Consider the following 21182-nt stretch of genomic DNA (forward strand, 5'->3'; position numbering starts at 1 on the left):
GGAAACAGGAGCAACACAAGCGAGTTGCACTACTGCGTGGTCAGTTATAATTAGGGACATTCGCCTTCGGAGCTTTACGAGCGAGCGATTAAGCGAAAGGATACGGTGGTCACAGCTACCGTGGGAGTAATGGAAAGTCCTAGGACAAGGCGAATGCCAAGTCCTTTTGGGCTGAGCTGACCCACTGCGTAGAAATGAGTCCTCATTCCAACCTCACCTCGCATTCAATATTATTAATTGACGACATGGATCCTAAGGAACTCGTAAACATATCGGTTACAGCCGGTTCTTTGTCCAGTTGGAAAGTGGCCAGAATCATGTCCGGGATGTTTACTAAGGAGCTCCAAAGGGAGCGGCTGTGGCTGAGCATAATGCCAACGAAAAGTGTATCCCCTCAGTGTTAGACAGTTGATTAATAGGCCATAAACCAAGCGATTATCATTCCGCTTTTGGGTGGAAGAGGGGGAAAAGGACACTCCATCTGAACCCAGTAGGAAGTCTCTCCCCTTTCGGTGTTGGAGTACCAGTTCCCATTTAGAATTAGCCAGGATATGCGATGTTCCACTGTGCAAAGAGTTGTGGGTGATTGCCACTTGTTCGCTGGGGAACATTTCTGGTGGTCTCGGGATCCAAATACGTCTGCCTGGGCAACGTTATGATTGCAGGCCAAACTTCCTCTGTTCCTCTCCAGCTGATGATTTTCCCTTGAAGTTGCCCCACAATCAAGGATACGTGGATGAGGGACGTAGGGTGAGGGAGTTGGGGAGACGCCAGGCTGTAATTGCTTAATTTGATTACGTGCCGCCGTAAAAAGCAGAACAGGAAATTTGCACACACACAAGCTCCGTGCTGGGTAATGAAGTTAGGATGGATGCACGGACGGATGGATGGATGGACGGATGGACGGATGGATGGATGGTGGGATAGGTAAATGGGGAGTCAGAGAGGCGTTCCCCAACCGCAGGCTCGGGACTCAAAGCCACCCCTTAATGGAACCCGAGCGACTTTAAACTTTATCGCAGATGGCAAACAACTTAATTCGTGTTTCGCCTGAACCTTTCGCCGCCTTCGCCCGAATGTCGCAGGCCATTTGCCATAAACAACAAACAAGACGGGGAGTCAGGAGTGGGAACAATGGCGTCAAAGGATCGAAATGGGAAATGGGAAACTGTTCGCGTTGGGCGATAATTAGAAGCGCCCAGTGCACGCTCAATTAGAAGCTTGTAGCCACAACCCAGGAACACAGGAATCCAGAACCCAGGAACCCGGGAGCAGAGGAGTGAGTCCGGAACACGGAACATGGAAAGTCTCTCCCACACGGCTGCACTCTCCTCCGTGCTGCAGACACGCGATGATCCAGAGCGACTCTATATGGAGTGGAGTGGAGTGAGTGCCTGAATGTCTTAATTAACTGTTGGCTGCACTCTGCGAAATCAACAGGCCATAAATGAGGGCAGAGGGGAGTTACTGAGCCTGAGCCTGAGCCGAAGTTATGGCCCGCTGTTCGCCTCTAAATAATGTCGAGGACGTCGTGCCTCATATTTATGATTCGCAATTATTCTACAACGTGTGGCGGCAAATCTCCGCCTGCTCGCCTGGAAATTGCACTGGAGTTGGCTTTTAGAAAGGGTTTCCATACCAACTCCGATGTGGATGGAGGCGGGTGCTCCTCTTATCTGATCCTGGATACACGGAGAGTGCATGAACGTAAACACGTCGCTCACACTCGTGCGAAAGGGCAAATGAATTTGAGTTTTCTGTTTTTATTTTTTGAAGGGGGTTTCTTCGGCTTTTCGATGGGTGTTTTTGGGTTTTGTTTTTATTTTGGCGTCAACAACGGCAGACGAAAGTGTTTTCCAGACAAATGGAGCCGGGGGAGGATTAAGAATTAAGGGTTAGGGGACTGGAGGCTCACTATTACATGTCACTTGGCCATAAAAAGTTTATGTCTGACATGAGCCAAAAACAATTTGCATATTTTTCCACTGGATAACAACTTAATTTAGGATATGCCCGGAGACATTCGAGGGGCTGCGTGGCCAACTGGAACGGAGCGGTAATTAAGCGGCGTTCCGGGGCATGGGTTGGCCTTAAAGGGATCCGCGCTCCAAGTCCTGCCAGTGGCACTCGGGCGGATGCGCGATTTCGGGTCCTTTCGCACCTTTGCAGCTCAGCGGGTGGCGTCGCCGTCGCTGGATTGAAATTGCTTTTTGCACATTTCCCATCCACAGAGCTGGGCGAATTTTCTTTTCGCCCTTGCTTTATTTCTTTATTCCCTACCTATGGCTTTTCCCCACTGGCTGCTGCAGTGGAAATGCAATTTATTTGCTGTCGCGGGCATTAAACGCTCTGCGCTGACTTTTGACTGACGCCATATTTTCCGCCACATTTGCAATATTCGCACGAGCCGAACGCTTCCGCTTCCGCTGGAGCTGGTGCTAGTGCTTCTTGGCCGCCGCCCTCTCGGCTTTCATTTTTCAAAACTGTCAGCCGCGCATATTTCACTTCCCAGTCGCTTTTCGGCATCGCACACTCCTCCGTGTTCCCTTTAGCTTTGTGCTTAGCCATCGAAGTGTGGAGCTAATGGCCAGAGCTGTGAAGTGCTTCTCGGTAACCCGAGCAATCCTGAAAGGAATCCATTTGGCCCCCCGCCTGCGGGGTCTTTAATTACAAGGACACGTCGTGAGGTGGTGGAGAGCAGCAAGGGAAGGAAGTAAGCTGGCCAAGATTATGCAGCATTTTTTCATTAAGAGTGTCAGACGAAGCGATTCGTCTGCTCCTTCATAGTCATCATCTTGCCGAAGCTGCCCTGCGGCAGGAAATGCGACGGAAGGACTACGACTCTGACTACGAGGTCCTTTGTGCCGGAGATCCGGTTCAAAGGAGCTTGCGAGTGTGGCAGTAAGAGCGGTCGTGTTCACTGGTTTTCGTGTTCAGCTTCGACTTGGAATTAGCATAATCAACATGAAAAGGCAGTACCGGGAATGGCAACTCACTCGGCACCTCGTCCCTCGTCCTGTGGTCGAGTTTTTCCGAGCGCCTTTAATTACACAGCCCTGCGCAAATGATGAGCTGGCAAATTTCCACAGATCCTCGGGGGAACAGGGGGCGGGCGTCAGGGATGTCTAGTGTGGGCGTGGCACTGGCACAGTGACTAAGGATTTTGCGAAAAAGGGCCCGCAGGCAGGGGAAAAAGCCAAGGAGCGCAGTCCAAAGTCCAGACAAAGCGATTAGTGTGCTCGAGAAGTGCATGCCAAAGACCTGGGAGGATTCCGCCCCCAAATTGAGATAAACTTGAGATAAAGTGGGCCAGGGAATGCCAAGGAGGGGGCGGACTTCAAGCCAGTGCCAAAGGCAAACCAGGATGAATCACACGATAAAGAGATGTCAGCAATGAAACGAATTAGGATAATATGTTAAGTGCCAGAGTGATGGCTGCGCTGGCCGTCGCTCTGCTCCATCAAACCGGCAAACCAGAACAAAGGACCAAAAACTAATAAAAACTAATGAGAATGGAATCCCCATAAATCCCGGTTTCTTTGCTCTTCCGCTCCAGATCCTTGCCAGCGAGCCGGACTATTAAAAATTCCCCACATCGAGCAGAATTGATGGTACATCGAAAGCCAAAGAGAAAAAAATATTAGTTGGAGTTTCAGTTTGATGCTTTCTTAATCGGTTAATACACATACAATATTCTATACATAAATAAAAATAAAAATTGGCTTTAAATGAATTAGTTTAGTTTTATTAAACCCATTCAAATATGTATTTTATAAATTAATGTAAGTTCCGCTTAGAAGTAGATCCTCTGTTAGTTATTAATATTCCCCAAGATTCAATATTCAATTTTTTATTTATTAACATTTTAAACAACTAAAATATACAATATTAAGTTAAGAAACTTTTTTTTTTGTTATTTTTCCCAGGTGCACACTCTAGAAAATTAAATCTATAGACTAGCAGACAAACAAGCGCACATGCTTTCCCTCACATTTGACAGATTGTTCAGGGATTGATAGACAAACACCTTTTAATAAGTTTGCCTGAATGATGGATGAGGCGTTGCCCAATAAGAAAATCCCATCATCAATGCGGGAAAAACTCTTTTCCCAAATTGGAAATTTGTGTTTCTTTGGTGAAACATCGCAACAAGAACTGCCTTCTCCATGCAGATTAAGCTGTCATCTCTGGTGCTTAGTTCAAGGCAGTCCGAGACTGGCAGGCGGCAAGCCGACAAGCTGGCAAACTGGCAAACTTTGGCAAATTGCTCCAATGGCCAATTGTCCGCACTTTGAGCTGGACATGCAATTAAAGTTTGTGGTCCCCGGACACTTGAGAGACGCCGCAGCCCATGTGAGGAGCCCAATCCCCGGGGCAATTGTGCGCCACTTTGGAGGGCTCTTGTCGTGCAGCTCCTCGTCTCGAACACTTTTAATTGTTGAACAACTTTTGAGTGGAGTAGTTATAGTTCCCAGCCACAATCAAAGATGCAAGTAATGTTTGTCCATGAACATGAGCGTGAGCATGAACATGAAGAATGGCCTGGCACTCCCGGCACAATAAGGAACTGTCTGGCGCAATCGCTGGGGGAATGCCGCGGTGATGGCAGCAGCAAGTCACGCCAAAGTCGAAGCGAGGAACGCCATCCATCCACCAGTGACTGAGCGAGTCCCCGCCAGCTTTTGTCTCCTGGCTCTTTCCCCTATTCCTGCTCAGCCGCATTGTGAATGTAAATACATGTGCGAAAGCGACCACCTGAGAAATCAGCACGCCAAGAACAGGATACTGGGAATGAGGTTACTCCGCCACTTAGTGATGCCAAAGGTTGACAGGCTACAAGTTAGTTATTGGGTTTGTGCGAATTATAGCTGTTAGGGAATGGTATCAAACGGTTTACGTATATGTTTATGGCACGGATACTCTCTTTATATACCTTTCACTTTGTGTCAAGCATTGTAAAAGGAATAGTAAATTCTTCAATGCCATAGAGCAAATATATTCTTAATCGGGATCAGGATCAGAGGCGGTAAAAGTAGCCCAAGCAAGTTTATTGGTAACTTTTATACATGTTGCACAAATCCATGTTGATTGTAATTAGGTGAAGTGGTGTCTGGGTTCCTTAATCCTTATCATATATGCTTTGGGCACTGAGTCACAATTGCTTATATACTTGATATTTATTATATTCTGACTGCATTATAGTTTTTTAGTAACTGAATCGCAGTCAGAATTTATAAAATAATTTCATATGGAGTACGTGATTTCTCGACCATATAACACAATATCATAACTGCTTAAACTGTTGCATACTTTTCCTTTCTATTTCCACCCCAAAACAGCTACTTATCCATCTGATATTTCCATTAACTTGAGTAAATAAAATAGCTAATCTGGCTGCTCTGCCGCCACCACCTCGATTGTTACCAAATCGCTTTAGCTCCGCCACAAGGAGCAATAAAAATGATACCGAAACGCCGCCCACTCATTGCGAGTTGGGGTTGTGCCGGCACTGCCATTATGCTTGTGTATTGATCTAAAATTGAATGTAAATTGCGGCAACTCGAGTGATGCACGTGGGAAAGGAGCAGCTGCCTGCTGGGACGAGCACTCGAGCAGGGACTTGGCCTCACTGCCAATATGTGGCCTTCACTCCCTGTTCCCTGCTCCTGCCAAAAAAAAAAAGTATATATATATGCTGTGGCTCGACTCCTGTCTGGACTCTGTCTGCCGCGACAGGGTGTCCTGGCGTTGTGCTAAATCATGCCACGGCCATTAAACCTCGCTCGTGCAACAATTGCAGCCAAGTGCAGCTACCAGTGTCGTTGACTCCGGAGACGGAGCTGCTCCAGCTGGTCCGAACCCTCGTAACTCTTGCAGATAACCAGAGGCGACACTGGACAGACGGCCAACCGGCCACCTAGCCACCATGTGTGGCCACAGAGAACTGGGCCATAACAGGCCATTACATCTTATCTTGGCCAATTGGCTTTGGTTAAAATTCTCTCGCCAGCTGGGAATTTATGCCGGGGGCCTGGCCCCCAGCACAGGCATTCGAATAATTTAAATCAGGCGGCGTGCCGGGGGAGACAAAAGGAAAACACCTGCGGAAAATGCCGGACTCTCCACAGAAGGTAGTAGTAGCGGCAGCGTATGCCAATGGAATTCGAAATATCCTTGATGTGGCAATGGTCCCCCTTGTTCCACTGAGCCTCGAGTCGTTCATCTCGCATATTTCGCTTGTTTATGTTTCTTTCCGACTTGGCTCGCCTTTGCAAGTGTCTTCCGTTGGCTTCCTTCCGCCTCATGACTCTATATATTGTGTGCGCCGCATTGAGTTGTTGCCGCGGCTGGCGTCTCGCGGATTTTACGACCATGATGGCGCATTAAATTTTATAACTTATCAAAGAGCCAGGCAGCGGCGACGACGATACCACGGCCCATGTGTCAAAACTGAATTCTGGAACGGAACGGAACGGGGCATTCCTTGAAAGTCATTTAAATTTTGGTTAACTGTAAATTGGCTCTCCCTCTGAAAACTCCCACCTCCGAGTTCCCCATCCCGCCGAGCGCGTTAATTGAATTTTGCGTCAAACAAAAGACTCTGCGGCTGAAATGTGGCTTGTCACACCAAAAAAGCCCGCACCGGAAGCGTATGGTGGTCCCTGGGAATCCATGGACGTGGATGTGGGTGTGGGTGTGGATCTGGGTCTGGGTCTGGGCCCATCCTGTATATGGGTGTATGGAAGTAATGGAGGCATGGCTTTGACTTGATTACGACACGCGATGAAATGGGCTCGGATGGATGATACCCGCTCACACATGTCACTCACGCGGCCGGGGTGACAATTTCCCCCGGATTTTGTTTTTTTTTTTCCAGGAGTCGAGGACTCTAGCAGTCAAGTGGACTGCGAGTAGTTGTCGCTTGAGCACAACTGTACCGGGGTTTTGGTGTCGAAAATGGATCTGAAAGGGTTAACTGGCACTTTTTCTGGAACATGCATCGTTTCGAGTATAGGAAATAAATAAATAATATAAATACGTATAATTAACACAAAATGGAGCTGAACAGGAAACAATAAATGCGGTAAAGAATTAGGACTAAACATAACTATCGGGGTGCCAGAAAAATCAATTTTTACTTTTAAAAACACTAAAAGAATGTCAAAAATTAGGTTAAAAAAAGTTCGAATGGTAAAAAACCAAAAATTTTCTACGGAATTTGGTACTTTATATATTGCATTGCATTCTTTTCGACTCTTTTTTACTGATTTTAAAAAAGCTGTAATATCTGGAGCACCTTTGTACGTTTAAAAACCATTTGTTTTAAGCTTTTGCACCATCGAAATCCATTAAAATAGTGTCTTAAGGTTAAGCATTTTAAATAAACATGTTGTACAAATAAATTTGTCAAAAGCCACAGAACTATCTATGATGCTTAAATAAATGTTTATTATACGATTGTGTGCATTAATCTTGCCTCTTGGCAACTTAATTTCATCTGTTGATAATATTTTAGTTTTCATTGGGTCTTAAGAACCGAAATTCGTTATAAAATGGTGCCTTAAAGTAAGAAATAACTAATTTAAGGTAACAATGTTCATTTAACTTTTTTAGGATATTCAAACCCCCAGTGACTTCTTTAAAACTCTGATTGTGTTTATTTAAGATATTTTAGTTTTAACCATTAAAAGCAAACTGATATTCAACCATTTCAACCCCTGCTTCTATAGCATTGTCAATATTTTCAGATGTTTCGTCAAATATTTAAAATAAACCTGTTATCCAACCTGATATTAATCCCCTATACACTCCCATATCATCTTTTCATATTATTATAACAAAAATGTTGCCTGCAAACTCGTTGCATAACCGATTTTCTCACCCTCGAAATGGAAACTCTTTCCGGTACCCAACCACTTTCATAGACCCCACCCCTGCCTATGTACAAGCATTAAATGCACTTGTTATTTCGCAATCAAAGCCAATTAAAGCCATCAAACGAGCTTTGGTAAATGGATTTGCATCTGACATTGATCTCCGCAGACGGAGTGCACCCGAACCCCGTCTGAACCCCATCCGGGCACCACCCAGCAGGCCGCACTGGACCGCAAATGGAACAAATGCCGGGGAAGCGGATCGGGATGGGACTTAACAACAATATACGACTATATACATATGTATAATTGTGTGTGGGTCCTGGGCAGGGCAATTGATTTAAATTAAAATTTAAATGGAAATCAATTAATTGCAATTGCCAGTGATTTTAATTGAAATTCGTTTTCTACAGGCCCAAAACTAAAGCCCAAATTCGAACTCTGGTGGACCCCGTTTTCCAGGCTGAAGTGGCCCGATGGAAACTCGACAAAATACGAATTTGGAAAATGGAAAAGTCAGGCAGGGGGAGGGGGAGGGAGAACCGGAAACCGAAACTGAATTAACTGCGGCTGCAAGGAAACTTCAATGCCGAGTCAATTATTGTCGATGCTGATGCAATTTTTGTGGCCGCCCAGCTCTGCTCTGCTCTACTCTGCTGTCTCCTCCAACCCCGACATAAATTGGCTTTGGTTGCGAAATTAACAATTTCATTGGATAAATCAAAGGTTGCCCGATCGGAAGAAGGGCCGGCGGGGGAGATGGACGCAGATGGAATTGCTCACTCAGTCACATTTGCAGTTGCAGTTGCAGTTGTATGGCAGTTGCATGCATCACTGGTCCAGTGGCAACCTTTTGTGTGTCCATATTCAACATGACACGAACACCCACGCATCGGGGAGCATTCATTATGCATTGTTGCTTTCCAACACACACACGCACACACTCTGCCCCGCACATATGCATTTGCATAATTGCATCTGTCATTGGCATTGGCTTGCTGGCTACAATTGCATTGGCCCTCATCTCCATCTCCATCTATGTCTCCAGCTCCAGTTCCACCTGCATCCTCCGCCCCTTAGGATTCCCGCCCGAACTGCAAATTTGAACCATTTTACTTTGTGTTCAATATGTTGAACAGGCAACATTTTGTTTGCTTTGCTATGCAAAGTATGTGGAGAGTGTTCCGAAAATCGAAAGCTATTGCAAAAGTGACTCAACAATTGTGGTAATTATGTAAGCGACTTCTATAACTATATACCATATAATATATTATTTACTTGTTAAATATCTTTCTATAATCTGTAAAATTTGTGATTTGAAAGAGCTTAAAAGAGGCTTTAAGACTATGCAATGGTTTTTAAAGTTTTTTAAGTTCATTTTAAGTTTTTAGTGTCATAATGCTTTGTCGATAATATACAGGTAAAAATCTATATGATGCATCTAATAATTGTTATAATATTACGTGGTCACATTACTGGTCATTAAATCAAGTGTCATAATGCTCACGGTCGATACGAGATATTCTAAAGTGTTAATTATATAAAGTGTAAATTATATTTGTAAATAAAAAAAAGTAAATATAAAATAAGAATCAAAAGAACAAAGAAGGACATTGTAGATTTTCTATTGCAGTTTTGACACTATGCGTTATGGCACTAACCCGTAGTATGTCCTTATTAAAATTTACCATTTATAAAATAAAAACTTGAAACCTTTATGTTAAAGTGGCATATCTATACATTCTGCCACAACCGTAGTACTTAGCATAATGAAGCAAATGCTTAAAAATTAAATCAAGTCAGTTACTATTGCAAGCGTCTTTTAAATGTGAAGAATTTATGTTTTTAATGAAGCTCACAAAATCTGCTTATAAAATCTTCTAGAATAACATTCATGTAATTAGGTATCCAACTTTTCTAATTCCTCCATCATAATCTACTTTTCAAACAGTTTCACCTCAACTTACATCACAAATTAAATTCTAATATTTCTGTTTGGCATTTTCGGAGAGTTATCAAAGTCAAGAATGCAAATATTTTGGAGCACATTGTTGATTTTATTGTAAGTGCATTTGGGGTCTCTGGTCTGGTGCCTGGTCTCTGGACTCTTCTATTTGTTTTTACACTCTCGACATGGCAAACACAATTTGCCACAGACTGGCGATGACTGGAAAATCTCGCACTCGACTAAAATACATATCAGAGAAAATGACTATAACATTTTAAAATCATAGCAGGTAAATATTGACCCCACACAAGAGATGCTTTTTCGGTTGCAGGCCGTTGATTGCAGTTCGAGTGCAGATACATAGATACATAGATAATACATATATAGACAGATAGCTGTTGGGGTAAGGGGACAGAGGCAGGCTTTTAATTAAAATGCCGAATGGGGCCAAACATGTTGGCAAATATCGAAATATTCAGATGGTTTTTGGCTAAAAAACGGACTAATTTTAAGCCCGCAATCGATATTCGTTTACCGAGCTAAAACTTGGTTGAGTCATGGCTCCGGAAGCAAGGGGAGGACAGAGGACAGAGACAGGACTTTTATGGTCCTTCGTGTGTGCCACTATGTGTGTGTGTTATTGCATGCACTTCATTTACTTTATGCGCTCGCTGTATCCTTAAATGTTCATGTATTTTGTTAGTCATTCCGCAGCACATTCCCCCTCATCATCGTCATCATCTGCGGGGCTCCGTTCCGCTGCATAAAATTTATTTCGCTTTTATTATCATTTCGTGCATTGAGTGCACTCGCTCCTTGGAGCACCATCCCCTCGCATTTTCCGAGCGGAAGGAGTGGAAAAAATTCAAAGAATCGCCTGCAATTGACCTGCCCTTCTCCTCTTCTTTCCACTCTCTGCAAAATGTTTTCCCCGGCAAAAGGAATAGACATAAAAAATGTGAGGAAAAAAATAGTTTTCGTCCCCTTGTAAAAATATGTAAAGTTGCAACACGTTCATTGCGGCCTTGCTTTTGTTGTTCCTGGTATTTTCCTTTAAAAAAAATAGGGGGAAGACCCCCAAATATATATACTATACATATATAGATGTATATGTTCGTGTAACAATAACAACAGAGACAATGGCAGTGACAACAAGGACAATACTGCCTGAACTAACCGGGGAATGGAAGTTGGGGGAGTTGAAAGTGGAGTTGGAGCTGGAGCTGGAGCGATTCCCTGTCTATTTTAGTTGTTGGGGTAATTTTTTTCCGTCGTCGTCATCGTCGCTGCTTTCTTTATGCCCTGCGTTCAAATAATGTCATTTCGTAAATTGCTTCACTTCTCTGGTTCACCATCACCCGGGATCGCCACCACCAGGAGCACACCACCCTTGTTGGCATATTTTTTTAGGGCTTCCAGCCGAAACACAAACATATAGCGATATATACACTCCACATACATATCGGGGACATTGGTTCGGTGCACGGTTAGGTCCCTTTTCCTTTTATGTTTTCTGTATTGTTTCTGGTTTTTCCTTTTTTCGTTTTTTTTTTTCTCTTTTGCCGCCACCGCCAACAATTGGCCTTTTAGCTTTGGCTCCGGCTTTGGTTCGTGGCTGCCGGCTTCTGGCTTCTGGCTCCTGTTCCTCCGCCGGCTGTTCTTCCTGTTCCTGTGGCTTTTGTTTCATAGCATCACACTCCAGCTCCTGCTCCAGCTCCAGCTCCTGCTCCCTCTGCCCCTCCATTCACACCCAACGTGTGTCCATGTCCTTTTGAAACTTTGCCTTTTGTTTGGCGCGAAAATCAATTAACGCGCTCAATGAGCTTCAAAAACTTTTGCCCCCGCGCCAAGCTCGCACACAACAAAGCCAATTTACAGTTAACCAAAATGTAAATGTCCTTGCTGGAAGGAGGACTGGGGAGTGGGATCCGAGGCAAGTGTCAACTGCTTTGATAAGCTGTTAAATTTAATGTGCTTCAATGTCATAAAAGTCTGTGGCCGGGACAGCAGCCGAGGGAGATCCATAGCACGAAAACAAGTTTCCGGGAAAAGGCATATGAAGTCATCAATGGGGCCAAGTGGGAGTGGAGGAGAGCAACCAAAAAAGCCTCCCCCAAAGGAGAAATATTCTGCGGTTCACGGGGTTGCTAGTTTGGCCTGGGAAATCTGAGAGGAACAGTCGGAAAAGTGCATGCAAATCGAGGTGGGTGAGAAAGTGGGTCGACCATGCCACTCATATCTACAGGGAGAGGAAAATTTCATTAAAGCTAATGTTTTTTTTCTGTGGGGTTTATATTTAAGTTCTTTGTTAGGAATCTCCTTTATCTTACTTTACTATTATAAAATAAAGATCTGTTAGGGAAACATTAACCTGGTGTCAAAACACTTTACTTGGGTATTTAATAAGAGCTTATAACATAAGAAAATAATTAAAAGTGGGAACAGCTCTGGAATTTGTACAACAGCCAACCTCAAAATTTACATAATATACAATTTTCTTTATTTGTTCCATCAATTTCAACGAACTTTCAAATTTATAATTTACATTCTTAATAAAGTTTTGCAAAATAAAGACAGTTGTAGAGAGCTTGCCCATGCTCATACTTTCTAGAAGTACGTATTAAAAAAATTGACAAAGAAGGATAAAATCAATTCCAAATCATAGGATATACCAATTCTGTTATTATTTATTTATTATTGTACCAAATGATACTAAAAATTCCTTTCATTACCCCTTTTTTCACGGTGCCAGTATTCCATTCCGCATGCTTTATCCTCTGAGCTGCTTCACCTGAGTGCTCACTCCTATTCCCGGGACTCCCCCCACTCATATACACCTGCCCAATTCCCACGTGCCACAATCCAGAGCCGAATCAGATGCAGATACTGATACGCGTTTGCCGCGATTCACATTCAATTTGAGATCAATGCGCGAACATAATGCGAGGCATCCTCCCCAGGCAGCGGCTTGAGTTCCATTATGCCACAAAAAGCGATTTGCTGCGAACTCCCCCCACGTTTTGCGCAGGTGATTGCATTCGCACATGTATTTACATGCTCAATAGGCGGTGCGGCAGGGTGGGGTTAAGGTCCTGTATCTGGACTTGATCCTTGGCGCTAGACCGCACGAATCCCGTGGGAGCAAGTCGATGAAACTTGACCGGCAATTAAAAGGAGACTGCCCTAAGCCAAGTCAGGACGGAGGACGACCGACAGGGTAGTCGAGGTGGCCGACAGACCGCAAACTTTAATTGCATGTCCTGCCGGAGACAATTGACCAATCAAGCCAGTTGCAGAAACTTTGCCAATTGTCTTTGATTTCGCAGGCGGCCTCTGTTTGGCTCGGTTTGCTTGAGTTGCGTGTTTGCACAAATTGCGGTTTGTGGAGAACTTTGTTGCCCAGCTCCAGTTGGGGTCATACTACATCCTTCTACCCCCAGTCCAAGTTCTATGACTTTTTCGCACCACACAAAGGCAGGATTTGCACTTGGCTTGCTGCCAAAAATGCCATGCTCTTTCGGGTCTTAAAAATTCGGCTTATTGTCGCATGGATTTTTATCCCCCGAAACAACAATTATTTTCGATTTTGGATTTTTTGAGGCATGAAGTTAATTTCGGCTCTTTTGTGGTGTCCGAGTGTCCGTTTTTGTGTTTGTGCGTCTGCTGAAAAGTTTCATTAACTGCCCGCCGCCTGACCCTTGATTAAGTGCTCTCTCCAAGGACAAGGTGCAGTGTCCTGCAAAACGATACCAAAACCCGATGTCAGTCAGTCGGAATGAGCACTGAACTTGAGTGGCTTGGCCATCGTTATTGATACTATAGGAATTTTAAGCGAACTATGAATGCCTTTTCCATAATTTCTCGCTTGCCGTTGCCATGACGCCGGAATTGAAACCCGGCATCCTAGATCCCTATCCCAATCCCAATCCCACTGCCCGGAGTCCACTCGGCCGTGACTCGGCTTCGTTCCACATGCATGAGTGCATCTTGACTCTCGACATGCCAATTGCAAAATTGTTTTCCCCGGCTCCGCGGCACCTCCCTGTCAGGCGGACAGGTTGCCAGGGCAACCATTGCAGGCATTAACAACACAATCAGTTCAGTTTTGAGTACGAAGGTGCTCTCGGCATCATCTGCCTGTGACTTTGCCCCCTCTCTACTGCCTCTATCGAGAGTCCTTCGAGAACCTGACAGGAGTGCTCTTCAACTGCCATCCGAAATGGATTAAAAATGCCCTCTGGTCGCGGGAAATATGCTGATGGCGCCGCCAAATTAGTTTAAGGCGAAATGCAAAAAAAAGCTAAATTAATTTCAACTGAAACTGGAACTCAGTTAAATTCCGTTTGGCAGTGAATAAAACTGCTCGCGTTGCGTCTGGTCTTGTGACTGGAGGATGGGACTCCGCCTCATCACTCCTCCTCCTCCTCCTCCTCCAGTTCGAGTTCTGCTCCAACAAAATGCAATTCATTTGGCGCCAATGCCGACGCCGCCGTCGTGGCGAACTTTCGGTGGAACAAGGGGATTACGAGTGCAGCAACCAGGCAATGAACAAGTTTTTTGTTCACCCCATCGCATTTTTTTTCACAAGAGCTCTTTTTTTTCTTTGCTTTGGTGGGGAAAAAGTTTCAAGTTTATTAGAATGGCAGTGTTGCAAAATGCCACTCGGTGGCCCCCTGCTTTAAGTGGGTCCAGTAATGGCCAAAGTTGGACGCTAACTGCTGAGCCTGAGTCCAGGCAAACAGCATTTGCAGTCATCAGTTGATCACTGAGGGAAAAAGAGTTAGATTAGAGGTTCTATTATAGGATAATAAGTAATGCCATACGATTTTGTTGCTCTTGAAAACTGGCTCTAGACTTTCTTGAGATACATATTTATGTGAAAAATATAGAAAGATATATAAGATATAAGTAAACAGCAACTGCCGAAGACTGTACACGTACTTTCAAGCATTCTAGATCTGTTCGGGCTTGTACGCAAATTCTTAAACTGTGCTTAGTTACACTTGGATGAGCTTTCTATTTAAAGATATTTTCTCTCAAATACCAGAGAATTTGGCGGCAATATTTCAATAACACAAAACTTCAATGCATATGTCAATGCATCTTGCTTCTAGACTCTATATTCTTAACTTTTTCTGTTCGGTAACTTTATAAACTATAACATTTTGGTCTAATTATTTTAGTAATATGCTTACCAAACAATTAACTCTTTTCTAAAGAAATAACAAAAATAATTAATTCTTAATGAACACCTTTCTCCTTTACAATTTTTATTAAAAAAAATTCCTCCAGTGCAGCTCTTAGGGGTACGTCTGCCTTTTGGCCATCCACTCTCGGGCTCAAGCCAAATTCCACTTTGATTGGGCCACTTTGAAGGCTCATTGTCATTGGGAATCAGATTAGAAGCAAGCTCATTGAAAGGGATTCTCTCCTCCTTAACTGACTGCAATTTCTTTCCTCAACGCCTCCTCTTCGGAAGAAGCTCAGGTTCAGGTCTCTGACTAATTCCAGGCCATTTGCCGAGTTGCACTCTCCGCGAGGAAAGCCACATGCATCTCCGTCAGCACAGCCACACGCCTCATCTCGGCTCGCGAAATGTAGCAGAAAATATGGCAGAAAGACGGAGGAGACTGTAAATGGATTGCCTTCCACACGAAAGGGCAGGAAAACGTAGAACGGGGAGGAGTGAACTCTAAACGGAAGACAGGGAGCAGGGCCAGTAAGTGGCCCAACTGGATGTGGCCTTCGCTTACGCAATGCTCACCAGAGAAAGACAAAGCTGAGTCGTGGGTCCGTTTCCCCGAATGTATTCCAAATTAAGCCGTTATCCAGCGCTAAAATATATGCAAATTGTTTTCGGCTCATGTCAGACATAAACTCTTTTTATGGCCAAGTGACATGTAAATCCACCTAACCCATTCCCACTCTCACTACCGCTATCCGCCATCGTCCTCGTCCTCCATTTGTCTGGCAAACACTTTCGTCTGCGTCTCGCAAAGAGAATTATTTCAATGTGTGCGTTGCTGGCAACGGCGACGTGTTCACATTTATGCACTCTCCGTGTATCCAGGATGAGATAAGCGGAGCACGGCCCACCCTCTCGCCAAGACCCTACTTTCAGCCTTTCGAATCCCATGCAATTTCCAGGGGAGTAGGCGGAGATTTGCCGCCACACGTTGTAGAATAATTGCGAATCATAAATATGAGGCACGACGTCCTCGACATTATTTAGAGGCGAACAGCGGGCCATAACTTCGGCTCAGGCTCAGGCTCAGTAACTCCCCTCTGCCCTCATTTATGGCCTGTTGATTTCGCAGAGTGCAGCCAACAGTTAATTAAGACATTCAGGCACTCACTCCACTCCACTCCATATAGAGTCGCTCTGGATCATCGCGTGTCTGCAGCACGGAGGAGAGTGCAGCCGTGTGGGAGAGACTTTCCATGTTCCGTGTTCCGGACTCACTCCTCTGCTCCTCTGCTCCCGGGTTCCTGGGTTCTGGATTCCTGGATTTCTGGGTTGTGGCTACAAGCTTCTAATTGAGCGTGCACTGGGCGCTTCTAATTATCGCCCGACGCGAACAGTTTCCCATTTCCCATTTCGATCCTTTGACGCCATTGTTCCCACTCCTGACTCCCCGTCTTGTTTGTTGTTTATGGCAAATGGCCTGCGACATTCGGGCGAAGGCGGCGAAAGGTTCAGGCGAAACACGAATTAAGTTGTTTGCCATCTGCGATAAAGTTTAAAGTCGCTCGGGTTCCATTAAGGGGTGGCTTTGAGTCCCGATCCTGCGGTTGGGGAACGCCTCTCTGACTCCCCATTTACCTATCCAACCATCCATCCATCCGTCCATCCATCCGTCCGTGCATCCATCCTAACTTCATTACCCAGCACGGAGCTTGTGTGTGTGCAAATTTCCTGTTCTGCTTTTTACGGCGGCACGTAATCAAATTAAGCAATTACAGCCTGGCGTCTCCCCAACTCCCTCACCCTACGTCCCTCATCCACGTATCCTTGATTGTGGGGCAACTTCAAGGGAAAATCATCAGCTGGAGAGGAACAGAGGAAGTTTGGCCTGCAATCATAACGGTAAACGTTGCCCAGGCAGACGTATTTGGATCCCGAGACCACCAGAAATGTTCCCCAGCGAACAAGTGGCAATCACCCACCACACTTTGCACAGTGGAACATCGCATATCCTGGCTAATTCTAAATGGGAACTGGTACTCCAACACCGAAAGGGGAGAGACTTCCTACTGGGTTCAGATGGAGTGTCCTTTTCCCCCTCTTCCACCCAAAAGCGGAATGATAATCGCTTGGTTTATGGCCTATTAATCAACTGTCTAACACTGAGGGGATACACTTTTCGTTGGCATTATGCTCAGCCACAGCCGCTCCCTTTGGAGCTCCTTAGCAAACATCCCGGACATGATTCTGGCCACTTTCCAATTGGACAAAGAACCGGCTGTAACCGATATGTTTACGAGTTCCTTAGGATCCATGTCGTCAATTAATAATATTGAAAGCGAGGTGAGGTTGGAATGAGGACTCATTTCTACGCAGTGGGTCAGCTCAGCCCAAAAGGACTTGGCATTCGCCTTGTCCTAGGACTTTCCATTACTCCCACGGTAGCTGTGACCACCGTATCCTTTCGCTTAATCGCTCGCTCGTAAAGCTCCGAAGGCGAATGTCCCTAATTATAACTGACCACGCAGTAGTGCAACTCGCTTGTGTTGCTCCTGTTTCCATTTCCATTTCCACTTCCATTGAAGCGAGCCAAGGAGGACTCCACCAGTGACCTAATGAGCCATTTAGCCAATTGGGGTTAATGTCCACGCCCACAGGAGCGATGGAGTGAAGGAGCGAGGGAGCGGGGCGAAGGACGACTCACGAACTCAACTCAGCTGAAGTCGACTTGAGCGCGTCTCCTTGATGAATTTTTGAAGAGGCTTCGTGCGAAGTTTCTGCAGGATAAATATATCAGCCCGATTACCGACTCCCAACTTCCTCCTTATTTCCTCCTTTATTTGCTGAGTTCGCCTCTTCATTTTCATATTTTCCTTGTTTATGGCCAAACATTTCGGTCACGTGCCGAGAACGTGAGCATTTTTAGGCAACTTTTCTCGATGAAGTAGAACTTTTCCAAAGAGCTTGAGGTTTAAAGCAGGACAGTGCGAATAGCACCCCCTCTAGGTCTAGTTAAGTGCATTGTTCCCTCGCTGATGACTGCAGCAATCGATGACCCTCCTCTCCTGTTGGGGCAAATTACGATATCATCCGGCTGTTGTAAGTCTGCGTGGCGATGCGTGAGTTACCAGTGCCACTTTCCCTGGATCGCCTGATACAGCTTAGTCCTTGTCGGACATGGCACAACTCAACTCGACAGGATAAAAGCCAGCCTCAATCGCAATGTCCTTGCACTTCTCCGATTGCGGCATCCCGAAAGCAGGAAAAGAGAAAAGGACAGCTTTTGATTTCAGTTTGTCATTGGTTTCAGTACAGGATCTGTCCTCCTCCACCCAGCTCCACTTGCCTCCTCATGCGACTGTTCATGAAACTGTAATCGGACGATGGTATTCCCTGTCAATTCTGGGATGCGGTGCCTCTCCAGCTCTGCATTTTTGACAAACGAAACCCGCACTGGGTTGACAGATTGCCCCTTCTACCTGGCAGGACATCCGCAGCGGGGTTATCCTGGCGCCATGGCGACTCACATATTAATTATTGGCTTACAATATTGAAACAGAACCCTCCGCAAATGCTCTGAGGCAGTTGACAAATCGATTTCTGTCCTCTTATCCTGACTCTCCAGAGGGTTGCCCTGAGAGCAAATCCTTGTTGGGGTTGTCCTTGCTGGAGTCCAGTTTCAGCTTCGATTTCCTATTTTCCAGTCCGTCCTGCACCCGGACATCCATTGGTGTCAATTAGGCTGCGGAACGCTTTGTTCGCCTGCAAATTGTCATTTCATTATGGATTCCATCCTGTTGCCATCGCATCGTGCATTCATTGAGCTGCTTATCACTGGATGTGCCTGCTCCAGCAGGTCGGAGGAGTGTCGGGTATCCTGTATCCTTATCGCGGCTTCATCCTCATATTTTCCAACTCATTTCACCGCAAGTTGTGCGGAATCATCTGAAATTCAAATGTCACTGCTAAAAAGCGTAACCATGTCAGAGTATCCTGTATCCTGTATCCAGTCGCTGTAGTCAGCCTCCTGGAGTTCTCCATCATCCGTGTCATCATCAGCCTCCCCTTTTGCCCCTTTTACGATCGAATGCTAATAAAGTCGTCTGCCGTCGGCGCCAACTTGCATAATTCAATTACATCCGATGCAGACTCATAAAACTAAATCAAAGGAAAACAAAGCGTCACGCTTCATTTACTTTAGTACAACTCCTCGGCGGGCTGCTCCCTTTTCCGGGCCACCGTCATCATCCCTCATCCCGCGTCCCTTATCCCCATTCCGAAGGAAGACATATCCAGGCGGCTAGGAGCAATAAAACCTTTCACCAAAGAAGTTTGCCTTTTCTTGTCCGTTCGATGCATGAGGAATCCTGGCTTACTCCCAACTCCTGGCTGATTTTCGGTGTCCATTGCTCTTGTGGTTGGCTCATCTCCCGGACTCTCTTTCAGCCATGAAAGTTTCCCGTCAACTCTGACACTCCGGAGGCCCTGCTTTGCATGGGAAAACGACCAGCAATTTTCCGGACTGACTTTTTCGGGGCAGTGAAACTTTGATTTTAGTTTTAGGGGCCATAATAATATCCGGATTGGTGCGGATTGGTCCATAAAGCCGCACTTAAATTATTCAGTTTTGAATTCTGAATCTGCATGTTATGGGCTTTTAAAATAATTTTCTCAGTTTTACTCTAGAAATATAAGTTTAAATTGTAGATAATAGAAATAAATTATGTATAAAACAACGCAAAGACGTTCACTTTACTTCACCGGTGCGTAAATCTAAAATATCTGGTATATTAGCTCAAATATCAATATCCCAACAAAATTTTATTGGTTGTCACCTTCCCAAATGGGTTGGCCTGAACCTTGCTACAGTGTGTGCTTTCATTCATCTCGGCCTTTAGAAAGTTGTCTATTAAATTTAAATTGCAACTTTGCTGAGTTTGTATTACTTGCGTTGGTTGTCAAGAATTTATTCAGTCTTGGCAGAATTCTCAGCAACTTTTAAGGCTGCCAGCTCTCGCTGCTGACCCATATTGGAGAAGAATAATGGCGGACAAAGAGCTCTCTCACAGTAAGTTAAAATTTAATCCAAGAGACCACTGCTAAGCCAGACTATATTCTCCGCAAGATGTTCCTTTAAAATCCAAAAGCCATGTGTCTGGCCTGGCGTCGGAAATCCTCTCCGAGCACAACTACACCCTTGTTCGGTCCAATGCTAAGCTTTCCAAGCACCATCTCCAGGAGCTGATCTGCTTTATTCATGACAGGATGGGCCCCGGGGACACCAATGAGCTCTCAAGTGCCGAGTTGTCTCGCCTCCTTCGCCATGGGGGCGTGCTGCAACGGCGACTGCGACTGCTCCTCTGCAGTCGAAAACCACACATTGAGTTTGAACCTATGATGCCCTTGCAGGAGGCCATCGCACAGGAGCTGGCCAAGAAGTTGGGCTGCCTGACGAGGTTCTACAAAGGCTGGAATGAGAGTCGATACTTGGTCGCCTACCGGCCGGGAGTTAAGCCCAACTCTCTCGAGGTTCGGGCTCGACGTATGTGCCAAAAGGACGAGGAGTCCGGAGACCGTCTCCGTGGAGGAGTACCACCTGGACCCGATGTCCTTTCAAGATAAAATCCACAAATTTCAAAAGACCGTTTCTTTGGGTCGCAAAATCCTCGAAGAGTTCAACCGTGACTATAAACCGAATCGAAAAAGGAAGCGGGATAAGTCATACAAGAAGTCATAGATACAAGTTGTTTAAAAAATCTTGAAATAGTTTAAATATGTTATTGTTACCATCAATTTTTGAAGAGTCCTACAAGTGGTTTGTATTTTGCTCTCATGCTGAGGTAAGTTGAGATAGATTCATGATTGAAATGGAGCACGTAAAGGATTTACTAGGATCTTCTTGGAACTCCCTTAGCCCCTTTTACGATCGAATGCTAATAAAGTCGTCTGCCGTCGGCGCCAACTTGCATAATTCAATTACATCCGATGCAGACTCATAAAACTAAATCAAAGGAAAACAAAGCGCCACGCTTCATTTACTTTAGTACAACTCCGCGGCGGGAGGCTGAAGGCTGCCTGCGCATCCGACCATCCCCCAATCCCGCCAATCGGTCCGGAGACACAACCAACTGGCTAAGAGCAATAAAAGCGTTTGCCAAAGAAATTCTCCTCTGGC

The 21182-nt window shown here is 45.2% G+C and overlaps 1 protein-coding gene across 1 annotated transcript; it reads left to right on the forward strand.

Annotated features, from left to right (window-relative positions):
• The first annotated feature begins 9920 nt into the window (after nt 1-9920).
• On the forward strand, nt 9921-20715 carry LOC147642838 (uncharacterized). The gene is made up of 3 exons (XM_086838426.1): nt 9921-9936; nt 19982-20075; nt 20133-20715. The coding sequence occupies exons 2-3, from the start codon at nt 20051-20053 to the stop codon at nt 20627-20629; spliced, it is 522 nt and encodes a 173-aa protein (XP_086694552.1). The 5' UTR covers nt 9921-9936; nt 19982-20050; the 3' UTR covers nt 20630-20715.
• The last annotated feature ends 467 nt before the right edge of the window (nt 20716-21182 follow it).

The sequence above is a fragment of the Drosophila serrata genome, unplaced genomic scaffold (genome assembly GCF_035046125.1).
Source record: "Drosophila serrata isolate PLE 108 unplaced genomic scaffold, ASM3504612v1 contig_347, whole genome shotgun sequence".
NCBI lineage: Eukaryota > Metazoa > Arthropoda > Insecta > Diptera > Drosophilidae > Drosophila > Drosophila serrata.

What these genes read in the sequence shown, in the direction of transcription:
- LOC147642838 (XM_086838426.1), top strand. Translation starts at nt 20,051, where the DNA reads ATGGCGGACAAAGAGCTCTCTCACA. An exon ending in GGACAAAGAGCTCTCTCACA is followed by an intron (nt 20,076 to 20,132) that starts GTAAGTTAAAAT and finishes ATTCTCCGCAAG; the next exon opens with ATGTTCCTTTAAAATCCAAA.